At 45.1% G+C, this 17362-nt stretch overlaps 1 protein-coding gene across 5 annotated transcripts in view; it reads right to left on the bottom strand.

The window, feature by feature from the left end:
• The window catches only part of SCAF4 (SR-related CTD associated factor 4), a 39364-nt gene that overhangs the window by 4093 nt on the left and 17909 nt on the right, over positions 1-17362 (bottom strand). For 4 of the 5 annotated variants that reach the window (XM_005524071.3, XM_088067861.1, XM_014253537.2 and 1 more), the window contains exons 9-20: positions 12832-12879; positions 11626-11734; positions 11128-11295; positions 10437-10522; positions 9518-9702; positions 8490-8590; positions 7441-7554; positions 6592-6748; positions 5653-5807; positions 4727-4889; positions 4542-4622; positions 4271-4459 (exon numbers count right to left, since the gene is read on the bottom strand). In XM_005524071.3, the coding sequence (XP_005524128.2) occupies positions 4271-4459; positions 4542-4622; positions 4727-4889; positions 5653-5807; positions 6592-6748; positions 7441-7554; positions 8490-8590; positions 9518-9702; positions 10437-10522; positions 11128-11295; positions 11626-11734; positions 12832-12879 (1556 nt within the window). The remainder of the gene's footprint in view (positions 1-4270; positions 4460-4541; positions 4623-4726; positions 4890-5652; positions 5808-6591; positions 6749-7440; positions 7555-8489; positions 8591-9517; positions 9703-10436; positions 10523-11127; positions 11296-11625; positions 11735-12831; positions 12880-17362) is intronic. The other variant, XM_014253539.2, reaches the window with a different exon arrangement.

Raw genomic sequence — 17362 nt, 5'->3', positions numbered from 1 at the left:
TCTGCGTTTTTCCCTTTCTCTAAAATGCAGAGCCCTCCCCACTCCTGGTCAATAACCAGGTCTGAATCACCCAGTTTAAACTGCTCCTGTGACAGAACTGCGGATCTGACAAGACAGACTCATAGGTAATGATGTCTCTCAGAAATTCTGAGGTTTGGAGATACTCTCGTTGGTAAAAACATCTTTTAATCTTCCTCAGAAGATTAAAACAAGGCAGAATAGAATAACAGAACTAAAGAGCTGAAGTTCAGCCTATGCTTCTGCTTAGAAGCAGCAGAGCAGATGTGAGTTACAAGAGCATGAACATGAGGTGAGGGAGGGAAGTTTCACATTTAATTTCTCAACCTTATTTCTACTCAGACTGCAGCACTGAAGCAGCATAATGGTACCTGGAACTCCATTCTGAACTGCATTGGCGAGAGAGCTGCACACTTTTGATTTTCAATTTGTTTTAAATATCAACTGCCTTCAATGCTGAGGTTAAAGCAACTGTAGAACTACTGGAGTTTCCTCACTCTGCTGACGAATCAGGCACCGACTAAAAACCTGAAGAGCTGTCCAGAAACACATTCCACTTTACTGAAAATGCTCAGGGAAATTCATGGTACAGACACACACACCATGGCTGGGGCAAGTTAAAGTCCTGTTCTGGTTTAGGAAGTACCTGACATTCAAGCAGTTTCTTGAACTGGGTATGAACTCCCTGAGCTCCGAGAGAAACCCTGAGGCGATTTCCTGAGCCAGCTTGTCCTACTGGAGCCAGTTCCCCCACACCTGACACCTGCTCCTCTGTCCCAATGTGCAAAACCACACCTTGCCTTCCCAACACACTTTATTGGTTTTGGAGGAGCAACCATCACACACCAAACTGGCCCAAGTTTCGTCATTTGACTCCTACAACAAGTAGGAGTGCTCAGGCTGGCCTGAAGTATCTTCTGTCCAGAGAGGGCACAGGAGCCATCCTTGTTGCTTTGATAAATGAGGTATGAAGCCAGATTTCCATGTCCCTGTGACCCAGATCTGATCATCTCTCCCAGCTGGACAAAGCCTACGTTCCCTTGGGATAATTCCCATGTTACCAATGCTGACACACCTAATTTACTCTTACACAAACTCTGCTCACTAAGTGGTTCTAGTAACTCTCAAGCCCTTAAATCACTTCCCAGCACGTGGAGCTGTGTGGTTTTTGTCTGTCCCAGCACACAAACTTCATGGAAACACATGGAACAAGCCAAAAAACTCACAGATGCAGCACAACAGCAGCAGGTTTTCACTCCACTTTGAAGCTGCTGTTCTCCAACATTCTGCATGTTCTCCAGTGGGGAATGTGGCATCTTACAGCTACAACATTAAATACTGCCAGGGAATTCTTGAGAGAGGGACCATGTAGTAAGTCTGGTGGGTTTTTGCTGGAGTTTGATACGGAATCTTGCAGAGCAAGTCAAGACTGTAAAGAAAGCCTGAACTAAAGGGCATAAATATGGAGTCACAGCTGAAAAATCTTGCCAAAAATCCCAAAATTTTGAGACAGTCACACTATGAGGGGCTCAGAGAATGCTGTATTTGTGTTTTATGATTTAATGCAATTACAAAAATCACTTCAGAACAAACCATGAGCAAAGAGTAGTAACTGAGCTTGCACCACCAGGAAGTGATTGATGGGATCTCCAGAGTAACTTAGCTTTGATTACATGTTATGATCCTTGTAAGAATTTGGGTAAAAAGAGCACTAGATCAGGACCTACAACTGCAACAGGGTGTATTTCATCAGGGTAAGAGATCACAGAATCTGAGTATTCCAAACACAGCATCTGCAGTCTATTACTGGCCCAAGCTACAGCATTTGCTCAATGCTGGGAACATGTGGACCAATCCTAGGGGATTTAAAGGCTGTCATTTCCTGCAGCAGACACATGGCACAGGAGCCTACAAATCCCCTCTCTGCAGATCATTTCAAATTCCCTGAGCACACGCTCACTGAGCCATCCCACGTCCTGTTCCCATGAACAACAAGGTGTAACAGCAGAGAGTGAGGTCAAGGGCACAACTGAATCCCAATAACCTGACAGTGGGCTTTAGATAAAAGCACAAAACCCCAGACCCAAAGTCCAAGAGACATCACTCCTCTGAAGCACAACCACGTCCTGGTTGGAAGGGATGAAGGAATTACAGTGGAGGCACAAAGGAAATTGGTGGAGTTGAGAGAGAACTTAGGAAAGGGTATGAAAAGTTACAATAATCCCTTTAGAATTACTTCGTAACATGTCTTCCACAGAAAACCTGAATCCAAGAGCTCCTGTGTTTCGTAGGGATTACAGAAGTGCTCCCAAACCAAAAGTTTGGATCTCTCCCACAGCCTCTTCCCAGCAATTTTCATCCCTTGAGTCCAGCCTGCTGCAGGAGTTCTCCCATCCTGCCCAAGTACCTGGAGAACATTTCCTCATCCTTTCCCAGGACACTCTCTAGCCTCCCACATGCAGGGCTACTCTCAATGCAAGAGTGACTCCAAGTGCTTTTAAGAAGAGTGTAATTTGTGCTAACTGAAAGGTTTTAAAAAGCCAGGACAACTGATATTAACCTTTTATTTTTAATCACATAAAATATTATCATCTGTTTCTTCTGGTTTTTCTGTCTCTGTTTTCAGACTGAACAGTGCCCTGCAACTCCAGGATGGGTTTTACATAACTCTTTAATTATAAATAACTTCTTGAAATTAGACACTCCCCAACATCAAATGCTACAGCTTCAGCAAGCACACAGATCTCAGACATTACTCCAGGACTGCTCTGTGGGCTCTAAACCCTCCCCTCACTGACAGAACTCACTCTGACCACACAGAGAACTTGATCTGCCTCAGCCACTCAGGAAACGAGTTAACAAAAGCAAAGGCAAGTTACTGATTTCCAGGTTTCTCAAATTCAGCTTCCTTGGATTTTTAAGAATAAAAAGCAGCTGCTGTCCAAGGAACTGATCTGAGTGTCTGACTTAGTTCAGTCTTTATTTTGTATAACCTTTTCGTTACGTGTGCAGAGATACAGCAAAGTGCAGAGGAGCCTCACACATTCCAAAGGCCTGGAATATGAAGTGCAGGTTATGCTGTCCAAGACAGTGAAACTCCAAAACTCTGTGCTACCTTTACAGAAAGTGTCATTCCAGCAGGAAGGTGTGAATTTCTGAAATTCCTAACAAAATTCCCTGACTCCATGGTGTCACCACAGAGGTTCTTAAGCTTTTCTCTGTTCTGAAAGGGTCTTCTGTCAAGCTTTCAACATGAAGGATCCATAAATCATTAGTCATGGAAATGACTGATTTAAATTAGTCATCTAAATTAGACGGAAAATTTAGCCCTCACATTCAATAGAGCAGTGAGCTCTCAGGGAGACAAATCTGATTTTCTTCAATGTTCACTGAAAATTCTGGGCAGAAACTCACTAACAGAAAATTAGCTTTTTCATTCATTCATTCATTCATTCATTCATTCATTCATTCATTCATTCATTCATTCATTCATTCATTCCTTAGGCTCTCATGTAGAGGCCTAAAATCCCATAAATGCAGTAATCTCACTGAAGTTTGTAGGGAACAAGTCTCTTGAGTAAATTCTTGACACTGGCCCATCCAAGGCCATCATAAAATAAGCATTTAGCAGAGCTCTGTAACAGTTCACACTCCCTTTCAAAATCTGACCACGTTTGTATCATATTAGGAAAAGTAATTAATGCAACGTACTCCCATTACTCTGGGTTTGCTAAGTCAAAAAAAAATTAGTAATATTTAAATATCTTCTTAAAAAGGTTTCAAAATGTGTCCTACAGCAGGGCTGAATAAAAGCTTTTGGTTTTCTGTTCTATTAAAATAATGTACCCCATCCTCAGAGATTTCAAAAATACACTAAAAACAGTTTCTCTGCACGTTAATTTTATATATAGTTGAGTCTAAAATCTGGTTCCTATGTCACACACATGTGTTGCTGTATGTTCCTTTTCTACACTGTATAAACCTTCACTTGCTGAAAGTGGACAGCATTTGAATTTGTAACTTACACATCATGGCTTTGTTTCTTCAGAAAACAGATCTTCAACAGTAAAAAATATTGACTGTTTCTTCTGTGCAAAACTAAGTCTCTAAAATTTATTTCAAAGCCAACAGTAGGACAGAAATTCCAAAAATGTGCTTCCCTTTCCCCTGGACTGTAAGTCAGTAGCCAAATCAAAATTCTATTTGAGATTTGGGAACAATGAAGTGCAGAACTTACGGAGGAGGAACTTACCAAGGAGTGGAACAGCCTGGGTGACAGGAGCAGGGACGCTGGTAGGTGCTACAGGAGGTGGGATAGTGCCATAGATTTTGGAAGTGTCAGTACTTTCAGCATTCCCTCTGCCTCCAGAAACTACTGTTGGGATGGGATTTCCTACTGACGACTCCTTTGTAGCATCCTCATTCCCACCAGTTGCTGTAGCTGAGGAACAAGGCAAGGACACATTCAACACCAGCCAGCAATTCCTGCAGGATCCCTGCCTTCCACAGGGCCCAACACTTACAGTTTGGGATGTTCACTGCCGGAGTGTGTGGGACAGAGACCGGAGGAGTTATGGGAGGTGGTGGCCCAGGAGGAAGGAACCCTACAAGAAGCAGAGGAGAGCCCTGAGTGCCCCCCTGGCACGCCCCCAGTGCAGCCAGTGCAGCTCTGGGCCCAGCAGGGCCCAGGCAGGTGCACCCCACAAACCTGGAGGTAAATGCAGCGGGTTGAAGCCGGGCCGGAGGAATGGAGGCGGTGGCGGCGGTGGCACCCCGGGGGCAAATCCAGGAGGGGGGATTCCTAAAGGTGCTGTGAAAGCAGGGGGCTGGAGTGCACCAACCATGGGAGGCCCTGATGGATGGGGGGGAACCTAGGAAAAAGGAAAGGGAAACATGGGTTACACCAAGAGTGCCCCAATGATTCTCTGTCCCGCTGGGGATCTGTCTTTGTCCAGCTCCACCAGGACACCTCAGCGAGCTCAAAATCATGGGGGGGACTTGCACAAAAGATGCAGGAGCACTCCAGGAACTCCCATCACTGAAAACACCAACACCAGTTCTGCCTGCCTTTGAAATTAGAGAAAAATTTCCCTCTGTGTTAAGTGGGTACTAAGGTACATCGGTAACTCGCCTCCACATACCCTTCCCACAGTGCCTGGGATTTGTTTCCACCCAGCATGATGGATTTCCAGACAGGACCCACTGAATGCTCACAACTTCAGAGCAAGTAAAAACCTCTGCTTGTCTCTTTCTCACTACCTGAGTTTGCATGTTAGAGTGACTGGTGTTTTGTTTTGCTTTATTTCTGATTTATAGCAAGCTCTGAATTTAAATTATTCTGATTTAAGGGATTCTCCTATTTTAACACTGACAAAAAACTATTGATACAAAAGGAGTGGAGTATCTGCCAATAAGAAAAGCTTTTAGAGGAGCATTAATTAATAAAACAAATAACAAAAAACAGCCAATCACAAAACCTGAAGATGCAATTCATCCCTTCTATAACCAAGATTCTACTACAGTGATTTCTCTGTGACTGAGAGAAGAGAGTTACCAATCATGGCATTCCCTCCCTCCCTCCCTGAATTATTATTTAAAGTGAGTTTTTGTTTATTTCTGTGGAACACCTCTCACCTGTGGAGGAGGTACTGTTATTGGTGCAGGCATGGGAACAGGAATTGGGACAGGTAAAGCTTTGGGAATAGGTGACACTGGTTCATTGTGTGCAGCTTCTGCGCCTCCATTCTGAGCCACTTCATTTTCAGACTTCTTGGGAATTCCCTTCCACTCTGTCCAAAACAAAATCCCAACAGACACGGATCAGACAAGCAGTGCCACATGAAACATGCTTTGCCATGTTTCCAAAATTAACCTAATTGAAAACACTCAGGTAATAACCAGCACAGAGCAAAGAAGCGCTGATTTCTGACAATAAAAATTCCAAATGCATTTAAACTCAGCAAGCACTGAAACAGCAAGTAAACTTGTTCCTTTATGTAGTCATTTAACAATCCTTTGCACTGACAGTATTTATGCACACCCAGGATTCTGTTACATTGTCTGTGACAAAAACTGTAAGGCTTTTTGGGACAAGCTTTCAACAGGTTCATTCTATCGCTCTCAGGCAAGAAGGCAGCAGCTTTGGCACTAATTTGAGAACTAATTTCTAAAATATCCAACATCTTCAAGCCTCAAATAAGGAAAAGGAGAATAAAACTATAAAGAATTACAGCAAAGTAAGAGAAATGTCAAATATAGCTTTAAATTTAATTTATGGAAGAAATAGCTCCTATAGCCTATCAGAACTTCCTGGGAAGAGCACAAAAAGAGGGATCAGCGAGGGGGCACTTTGGGAGAGAGAAAAGCACTGAGAGGACTGGAACACACTGACATTATGTTCATGATTCATTACATTTTTGTTTAAAACACACCACTGATTTTTGTGTGTTCAGCATGAAGAGATGCTACAGGTAGAGCACATATAGAATAATTGACAGCTAAGTGGGCAAACTGGACAGAATGGCCCAACCCTGAAATAAAGGTTCAACAACAAAGCATGCAGTAACACTGTACCTGGACTAAGGGTCTCGTTGTCCAGCATTCCTCCTTCACAGAAACTTTCAAGATCTTCAGGTTTGACTTTGTCCCATGGTATGTACGTCACACCCAATTCTACATCCCAATACTGCTTGTAGTCTGGCTTTATTCCTTTATTCAGAGCCCAGGCAATCTTGGGGGGGAGGGGGAAATACAAGTGGTCAGCAAAATATTTCCACCTCAATGGATTTAAGATTTCATTCTCACAAAACAGCACTTGAGGGCGAAAAGTAAAAGGTGGAAGTGAAACAGCTACAAAACTCCTGAAGTAAGTTGCTTTTAAAGCAGACTTAGGTCCTATTCCTTGGCTTGACTCTTGCACACCATTTGTAAAAATGTATAAAGCCAGCTGCTTCTGATGATCCCCAGCCCCTAAGATTAATTCCATTTCCCTTTGGAGGACAGTGTCACACTAATTTGACATTCTACAGAAGGAAGAACTTCATTAATTAATGCACACTTCCTTATTTATTAGTACTCTTTGTAGGATTATCATATGTAATGAAATTCTGTTAGGAGACAAATAACTGGCAATGATAAACACACAGTGCCAGTCCCCTGTAATGAGCAAAAGGACAACATTTCTGTTGATTAAACAGATATCTCTCAAGGAAACTGATACAAGGTTCCACTAATGCCACTACAGACCAGAAATAACAATTCTCAAAAACCATTCACTCATGCATTTCTTCAGAATTTTACAGAATATCATCTCCAGAACACATATAAGTCTGAAATACCCCCAAGGAATTCCCCCAGCACAGACCAGACAGGATGACAATAATTGCAGCAGCTTTGGAAGGCCTGACATTTTCCAAGCATTACCTTGATGGATTTCTGGTTGACTTTGAAGTTGCCTCGGCTCAGTTTCTGGAGGGCTCTGTTGGCATCTTGTCTGTGCACCATGACAATGTAGGCACATCCTCTGGGTGGTATCATCTGTGCAGGGTTCAAGGGAAAAAGTTCATCTTGTGGGTCACAAACAGTGAACAACACACAAATGCTCAGTTACAGCAAGCTGGGAGGGACACCAGGGGCTGTTCCAAAAGGGAATATGGAAGTATGGAAGGAAATGCTAGTTTAAGAGGCTAAGAAAGCTTATGGAAATTCTCATTTCTAGTGAACTAAAACTTCCACAACTTCTCAAAACTTCCAAAACTCTAAAATACAGCTGACTTTTGCATATTTAATCCTTTCAAATTGTTAAACAATAGCGTTCATGTAAATTCTAACGTCTGGCAATTAGTTACTTTGTTGGAATGCACAACAGTATCCCCCTTTGCTCTGCCAGCTGCACCTCCACATTTACTTCTAGCTGCAGATTCAGAATAATTTCTATTTGTAATGAATTTGAGGAAAAAACTCCTATGATCTTTTACAAAATTTGGGAGTAGGAAGAAAATTACTCATTTATTTTTGTTTGTTTGAATGAATGAAGTTTTTGAAGTTACTGGAACAGCTATAATTTCTATATAAAATATACTTAAATACAGCAAAATAAAACAATAGTTTTCCGTGTTTATGGTTAAAATGAAAGAAGAGCAACAAGAACACCAGCTTGAGAGTCCATACTCCTATAATCAAATAAAATGAAGCAGCCAAGGAACTCAGAAGCATGGGATGTAATTCTGCAGCCACAGCAGGATTTTTATGAAAAAGGGATAATACTCTGTATTACCCCACAAGCATTTTTATACTGCAGGAAACCAAAGCAGCTCCCTCCATCAGCCACATGAATTGAAAGCACAACACATAGGAAATGAGAGGCCAGCTCTTTGGAATGTATCAGAAATAACTCTGCCTCAGAGCAGCCTGGAGAGAAGTTCTGCACCCAAGCATATCAAAGCAGCTCACGCTGCACCCCTTCTACTCACATTGATCGACTCAATGGGGCCAAACTCCTCCAAGAGACTTCCCACATCCTGCTGAGTTGTCCTTTTGTCGAGCTGTCCTACCCAGAGCGTGGTACTGCAAACTACAACCAAGAGTTAGCACAGGTGCTCAGAGCCACTGCTGACACAAGCTCCTTAGAGGACATATAAGCAACATTTATCCCATCTGAACCCAGGGTGACAACCAGGAGAGGAGCTCAAGGTATCCCCCAGGCTGCAGATTACTGCAGCAACATTGAATACTCATCCAGGTTTCCCACCAGAGATACAGAACTGCAAACTTTGACAGCCAACATGGCAGAGCCTGGGAAAGGTGTTGGCAGCAGCACATCTCACAACACTGCCAGGGAGCTCCCACTGAACAGCCACCAGGGCTCTGCAGGCCTTTACACCCCTGGGACTGTCACTGCTCAGGTCTTGGCTCTTACAACACCTCAGGTTTTTGTCTCTCTTATGTAAGAAAGAATGTTTTTATTTTACTTGATGACCCTGGAGAAGATTCTACACTCCCAAGGAATATTCAGAAGATAACTACTATGTTTGTTCTATAAACACTGGCAAAGCCAAGGTTCTAGCAAAAATCCAAACATAAGCCTATGTGTTTTCTAGGTCAAAGTCCCCTTCAAGTTGGAGAGGTACACAAGACTGAATACTTGAAAAATTTAAAAATTGCAATAATTTACAATTAACTCTAATTCTTTTTGTTCAGTCTGCTTTACCTTATATGTCTCAAAGGAAGGAAAAGAAAAACATGGAGTTCCAGCCTTTCCTTTTCTCATTTTACAGCCAAAATATTTCTAACTTGGAGATACTCCAGAAATGCAAAACAGTCTACTACGAAGTGTGGTGAAATTCCTACCAGGAATCACAAGGCAGTTAACTTTTGTTCTGCTTGGATGAGCCTCGGAAACCACAAGTAGGAGCACAAAAACTTTGAAAGTATCACCCAGACAATGGCATTACTGGAAGGTGCAGAGTCCCACAAGCAGCCACCAAGAGAGCAGACTCACCACTGACAGTCTCTGACTTGATCTGGGGCAGGCCCTTGGAGCGGCGCTCCCTCTCCCGCTCGTGCTCGCGCCGCTCCTGGGAGCGGGACTTGGGCGAGTGCCGGCGCCGGTCCCGCGAGCGTGAGCGCCGGTGCCGCGAGCGCCGCGAGCGTGAGCCCGACCGCGAGCGTCTCCTCTTGGGGGACCTGTGGGGACCAGAGCCACCAGAGCGTGGTCAGCGCTTGCCACCCCGACACTGACACACGGTTAAGGGCTTAAATACCCAGAGTTCCGTCAATACGGCAATCCATCAATCCAAGCTCACTCACAGGCATTCATAAATTACTGCGATAGCTGATTTGAACAGATGATTACTTTCCACTATCTCATCATCTACTAATTTTGTCTTGAAGTTGACCATCAATACTGTGTCCACTTCAACACTGGAAAGTTACACTGCATCAATGAGGCAAATGTTTATTCTTTTACAAAGAAATGGCTCAAAAAGACTATAAATAGAATCTGCCTCTGAAAATGTATTTTACATCATGTTCAAGTTCTAAACCACTCAAGCTGTGGAAGACCTTCAGAGAAATCATGTGGAACTTGGTGAAGATGACTGGCAACTAAAGGGAGAGTGAAGCCAGATCTGCTCGGTCAGCTGGGATGTGACACACACACTCGGTGACACACAGACATAGATCACAAATGTTTTCATACAAAAAGTGTTTTTAGAGCACAGACAAAATTAAACTATCACATTCTGCCTACCTAAAATTTATTCTGGACTGACAGGCATGGAAGTTGCTCTCTCCCAGTGAGAGAGAACTGCATAGATACCATATTTTCTCTAGAAGGGAGATGACTTTAGAGGTTCATGTATCTTAAGAGTTGCTATCTGCTTTTCATTCCTGCACTAAAAGAACTTTCAGTCATTTACCTTGATGCAGATCTAGATCTTGATTTCCTACTGTCGGAAACATGCCTTTTTCCCTCCTGAATGGGTGGCTGTTCCACTTCCATATCCTAAAAAGTGAAGTTGACAGCTGTTATGGGTGAACAGCACAAGCATTTTATTTCTTTTTATGCTGAGACTAAATTAACAGCACTGAAAATACATTGAATATTCAAATGTGTGAAATTAAAGAGTAATGTGACTCAAAGGCTTCATTCTGTGGTCACTAGCAGAGAGAGGGTCCAGTAGTGCAGGTACTTAATACAGCCACTGAAAAGACACCATAGAAATAATTAACACAATTCCCATTTTCAATTTGCAAATTATTGGTTTTCCACATTTTACCCCATCTCAGCACCACCTGCATCCCCACAGAATATGATTTTATTCCTTAAGATCAGTCAGTGGATCCTCCTGCTCCTGCTCCATCATCAAAGTCCCAGGCAAAGTGAGATCTGATGCAACTTTTCTCCAAGATGTTATAAGAAACTACTTTAAGCCTGACAGAAAAGGGGTAAGTCCTGGAGCTCCCCAACTGTCTCCCAGCAGAGCCGGCCTCATAGCCAGCTGTGTCCTGGTCATCCTGACATTTCTGCTCCAAGACAATCCACACACATTTGGGAAAGACATGTATGAGAGCATTTAAGTTGCTCTGTTCACTGCAAGGGCTGCTCACCTGCTGATGGGGTTTCTGCAGGTGTGGCTCAGCCTGGACTGGGAAGGGAGACTGGAAAGTTGGCTGCACTGGCGCTGCTGGAGGCATCACTGGCTGAGCCATGGGTGGAAACTGGGGGGTAGGCAGGAGACCAAAGCCCGGCATCTGCCCATTCGGAGGAAGTGGCACCTTGGGAGAGGAAAAAACAGAATTCCAGCTAGAAGGAATTACATTTGCTTCCCAGCAGGCTCAAGTGAAGTTTTATGTCTGCTCAAAACTCACAACAAAAGATGGGGGAAAGATGAAGCAAACCAAGCATTTGGGTGTAGAAGTAACAATCTTGTCCTTCAAAGACTGACTAGGACAGACACCAAAAATAATATGTTTCTTTGGGAATATGGAGGGCTAAGCCACATTCACTCTTCACCAACAGGAAAATCACTTCCTTCCTTCTGCACCAAAGAAAACAGCAAAGGATGGAAAACACAAGAGGGGGACAAAGGAAAAGCCTGGGGTTACCTGGTGCCGCATCGGATCCTGCTGCATTCCCATCATCCGCTGCTGAAAAGGATCCATATTTGGGAGCTGAGGAAATACTGGCTGCTGCATGCCTTCTCCTGGAAAACCACTAAAACCAGGAATATTTTGGTGAGACAAGTCAATAAATGCACAATTTGTCTTTATTTTACAGATTTCTATGCACATTTACACATTCTTGCTGTTATTTCAGACAGAACAGTTATCTTTACTATGGTCCTGTTTCCAACAAAAAAAGAAAAGGAAGAAAGAGTGGCCTCTGGATCTCTTCTCCACTCTAAGAGTAGTCCTTTCGCATTTAAAGAGATGCTACACAAAGGTTAGAGCCTCTTTTGCCCCTCTACTTATGCAAGCTTGCTAAAGATCTCAGCCTACAGAAATATTCCAGGAAGATTTTCTGCCTTAGGCTAATTCTCTTCCTTTGCAGTTCCTCTTTTGGGAACAAAAGAAGCAGTGCTTTTCTCCACAGGGAAAATAAACTGGCTGTACTTTTGCTGTATGAAAACATTTTGGTTTGGGAGGAAATAGGGCAGAGAAGGGGGTATGTATCACATGAGGATTACAGTGATGCCCATCACTTCCTGATTCAACACACAGAATGGACAGCGTTCAGGGAATTCTCGAGCTCTGTGCAGGTAACAGGACCTGCTTGCAGGATGCAGCCTGTGCAAGAAACTCAGCAGGATTTCAGGGGGATAAAGGAATTAGATGGTGATGGGAAATGGAACTTTGCAATGTCTGAAGACAATTCTGAGAAGATTTTGGACAGATGAGTATTTTATAGAGAGAATTACTGAGCTTGTGTGCCCAGACTGGGAACACTGGAATGCCACCCTCAGGGATGCCTTGCACACTTGTGAGACGCTAAGGACAGAGGGCATTAAGCACTACCAACAGAACATAAACATGCTCACAAGCCCCCAGCTGGGTAGACACAAGCAGTGCCTATGTTTGACCTACCTCATCTTTCTGAACTCCAGAGTTCCATCTGCATTCTAAATCTAGCTATTTCCTTCAGAGGCACTCAAATGAACTACTACTCTTGGACATAAAGTGCTCAAGGTGAGAGACACAGTCAGAAAGCTGATGACAGTTAGTGGTTCTGGTTTTGAAAGCAAGGTTTAGATGCAGATACAGAAAGACAGGGGGCCACATACTGAAGCAGGGAAAAAAGAAATATGGACTAACCCTGGCATTGAGCACCATCCAGCCTGTGCACTGAATGAGAGAGAGGTCCTGTGGAAAAAACTGGGATGTGGTCATGTCATTCCAGACTTTATCATAATGCACAGTTGTCCTGGTTTGAAAGACAACCAGGTTTGGTCTGCTAAGGAATGCAGGAGCCTCTCTTGAAATGGAAAATGTAAACCCCCTCCCTCCAAACTATTATAAATTTGAAATCAAGGGGCTCTCAGGCAAAGACATGGGAGTAGGAATAACAGTTCTTTCCTAGGAACATTAAAATACAATGCAGTAGTACAAAAACCCCTGACAGTCAGGATACAACCTGACACCCTGTTGGGCACGTGTTGCTAGCACTCTCACTAAATGGTGCCTGCAGTCCTCCTGCACTGACAGATGGGCTCTGCCGAAGCAATGATCCTGTACAAAGGCTGCAGTTTTCCTCTGAAGCTCCAGGGCTGCTGTAGGTGGGTCCTGGTTTCCTCTGGGAATCCAGTGGAGAAAGGCTGACTGCGGTGTTCCAAATCTCAGATTATATCCAGGTAGGAATGCTCAGCTCCTCCCCCTGGCTGCAGCATGTCCCAGTGGGATGATGGAAGTTTATCAGTCATGCAGTGAGACTCGATGGCCCATGAACAGAAGATTTCCCCCTGGAGGGAGGATGGGTGGTGGGAGAGATAAAGAACACTGCCCCACCTGGTTTTAACAGCTGGTAACAGAATACAGACTTGTGGTTACATCTTGCAGTGCAACCCAAGACATTATTCACCCCTTATTCTATTACCATCTGTATCATATCCAAATCAATACTCTCTTTAAACTCTCTCTCTCTCTGTATATATATATATACATATACAATGAAACCCTACACACAGTTCCTGCTTCAGATGAGGTTTCCCTGTGGTACACAACGGATTTCTCCATCTTTCTGCATTACCCACCAAGTGTAACCAGGTCCTTGAGCAAAAACAATCCCATGGACAGGTTTGCCTTTGCCTGAGATGGGACCAATCCAAATAGTCTTTCCTAAAGTACCTTTCATGTATCACAGGGACTTTATCTCCATCCAGTGTGTAAGGGTTCATACTGGGCAGGACTAGCTCAATTGATGGACTCTGGTGTTGACCATCCAGGTGGCCTTTGCTAAGTTCATTTCCCAAATTTTTAAGGTCCCTCTGCCAAGTGCCTTCAGGGTAGTCTTAAGCAGTCCCTTGCATCATTCAGCTTTCCTGGCAGCTGGTGCATGATAAGGGATATGATATATCCATTCAATACTGCCTTCTCTTGCCCAGAATAAGGCTATTCTTGAAATGGGTCCTATTGTCTGACTCGATTCTCTCCGGGGTGCCATGTCTCCACAAGACTTGCTTTTCCAGGCTGTAGCATGAGGCACAGGGTAGGTTTCCAACCATCCAGTAGTGGCTTCCAGCAAGGTCAGCACATAGCACTTGCCTTGGCAGGTTTGGGGTAGTGTGATGTAGTCAGTCTGCCAGGCCTCCCCATACTTGTATTTGGACCAATGCCCACCATACCAGAGGGGCTTCAGCCGCTTCGCCTGCCTGATCGTGGCACAGGTCTCACAGTCATGGATATGAATGACCTGAGGCATCATGGGCCCACTGAGCTAGGAACAGCTCACCCGTTATGTTACTAATCTATCTTTGACACCTCTACCTTAGCAGCTTGATCCACCTGCTCATTGTTTCTGTGCTCCTCATGAGCCCGACTCTTGGGGACATGGGCATCTACATGATGGACTTTGACAGGCAGCTTCTCTACCCTAGTGGCAATATCTTTCCACTCATCAGCAGCCCAGATTGGCTTTCCTCTGCGTTGCCATTTTCCACCTTTCCAGCCATCCCCACAGAGCATTGGCCACCATCCATGAATCAGTGTAGAGGCAGAGCTTTGGCCACTTCTCTCTTTCAGCAATGTCCAGGGCCAGCTGAACAGCTTTGAGTTCAGCAAGTTGGCTTGATCCACCTTCTCCTTCAGTGGCCTCTGTGACCTGTCGTGTGGGGCTCCATACATACTGCTTTCCACTTCCGGTTCATCCCTACGACGCGACAGGAACCATCAGTGAACAGAGCATAGCAGGTTTCTTCTGCTGGCAGTTGGTTGTACGGTGGAGCTTCTTCAGCTCGTGTCACTTGTTCTTGCTCCTCTTCATCAATGAGACCAAAGTTTTCACCTTCCGGCCAGTTTGTAATTATGTCTAAAATCCCAGGGCGATTTGGGTTTCCAACATGGGTGTGCTGCGTGATGAGAGCGATCCACTTGCTCCATGTAGCGTTGGCATGGTGGGTGAAAGGAATCTTTGCTCTGAACATCCACCCCAGCACTAGCAGTCGGGGTGCCAGGAGGAGTTGTGCTTCTGTGCCAATCACCTCTGAGGTGGCTTGAACTCCTTCATAGGTGGCTAAGATTTCCTTCTCTGTGGGAGTGTAGTTGGCTTCGGACCCCCTGTAGCTTCGGCTCCAGAATCCCAGTGGTCGGCCTCGAGTCTCCCCAGGCACTTTCTGCCAAAGGCTCCAGGACAGACCGTGGCTCCCGGCTGCAGAGTAGAGCACGTTCTTCACGTCTGGTCCTGTTCTGACTGGGCCAAGGGCTACTGCATGAGCGATCTCATGCTTGATCTGAGCAAAGGCTTGCTGCTGTTCAGGGCTTCAGTGGAAATCATTCTTCCTGTGGGTGATCAGGTAGAGAGGGCTCACGATCTGGCTTATCCTCCAAAAACTTATGACACCTAGGAAAACCTGTGTTTCCTTCTTGCTGGCAGGTGGAGACATCGCGGTGATCTTGCTGATGACCCCAGTGGGAATCTGATGCCACCCTTCTCGCAACTTCACCCCCAGGAACTGGATCTCTTGCACAGGTCCTTTGACTTTGCTCTTTTTTATGGTGAAGCTGGCTTCCAGCAGAATCTGGATGATCTTCTTCCCTTTCTCAAACACTTCCACTGCTGTTTTCCCCCACACAGTGATGTCATCGATATACTGTAGATGCTCTGGAGCCTCACCCTTTTCCAGAGCAGCCTGGATCAGTCCATGGCAGATGGTGGGGCTGTGCTTCCACCCCTGGGGCAGTCAGTTCCAGGTGTACTGCACTCCCCTCCACGTGAAGGGAAACTGAGGCCTGCATTCTGCTGCCAGGGGAATGGAGAAAAATGCATTAGCAATGTGAATAGTGGCATACCACTTCGCTGCCTTGGACTCCAGCTCGTACTGTAGTTCCAGCATGTCCGGCACAGCAGCACTCAGTGGTGGAGTCACTTCATTCAATGCACGATAGTCCACAGTCAATCTCCATTCTCTGTCAGACTTGTGCACAGGCCAGATGGGGCTGTTGAAGGGTGAATGGGTTTTGCTGACCACTCCTTGGCTCTCCAGCTCTCTGATCATCTTGTGGATGGGGATCACAGCATCTCGATTTGTCTTATACTGCCGGCGGTGCACTGTCGAGGTGGCAATTGGTACTCGCTGTTCCTCCACTTTCAGGAGTCCTACTGCAGATGGGTTCTCTGACAGTCCAGGCAAGGTGTTCAATTGCTTAATGTCCTCTGCCTCCACAGCAGCTATTCCAAAAGCCCACCTGAGTCCCTTTGGGTCTTTGTAATAGCCATTCCGAAGGAAGTCTATGCCCAGAGTACACAGGGCCTCTGGGCCAGTCACAATGGGATGTTTCTGCCACTCCTTCCCAGTCAGGCTCACCTCGGCTTCCAACAGAGTCAACTGCTGCGATCCCCCCGTCACCCCAGCAATGGAAACAGGTTCTGCCCCCACATGTCCTGATGGCATTAGGGTACACTGTGCACCAGTATCAACTAAAGCTTCATATTTTTGTGGCTCTGATGTGCCAGGCCATCGGATCTACACCATCCAAAAGACCCGGTTTTCCCGTGCCTCTTCCTGGCTAGAGGCAGGGCCCCTCCAGCACTGGTTATTTCTTTCCTGGGCATATATACTAAAAGCTCCTGTAAGGGGATTTGACAGATCTTCCTCCCTTCTATAATACCTGGCAGCTTGGTGATGGGAGGCTGAGGCTACCTTTGCTCTAGTGGAACTCCTTTGGTTAGTGTTTCCCTTCTTGAGCTGACACACTCGTGCTGCCAGGGCAGAAGTGGGTTTCCCATCCCACTTTCCCATGTCTTCCCCATGGTCACGTAGAAAGAACCACAGTTCAGCTCATGGGGTGTACCCTCTCTCTCTAGCTGGGGAACGCTGGGCTTGGAGTTTTGAGCTTGTGACTCACACTGGTGCCATATGGGAACTGCTCTTCCTCATCTCTTCCCTCATTTCCCTCATCTCCTCTTTGAGTTCCTTAATCACAGCAGAAATCCAAGCCTGCTGCGGGCCATGGACCATACTCTCGAAATTTCTAAGCCTGGTGGCAACAGAACCCACTGTCTCTCAGTTGTTATCAGCATTAATCATGGCAATGAAGGTGGTGTAGTCACGTGGCCCTAGATTTGCCAGACTCCACAACATCTGCCCAGTGCACTTGACTTTGTCGGGGTCATTAGCATGCTATCCACCCC

Source organism: Pseudopodoces humilis, chromosome 2, assembly GCF_049639895.1.
Source record: "Pseudopodoces humilis isolate 2021_Gansu_Grassland_sample_001 chromosome 2, ASM4963989v1, whole genome shotgun sequence".
Lineage (NCBI taxonomy): Eukaryota > Metazoa > Chordata > Aves > Passeriformes > Paridae > Pseudopodoces > Pseudopodoces humilis.
The sequence above is the reverse complement of the archived record's forward strand: the minus strand, read 5'-3'. Positions and strand labels throughout refer to the sequence as shown.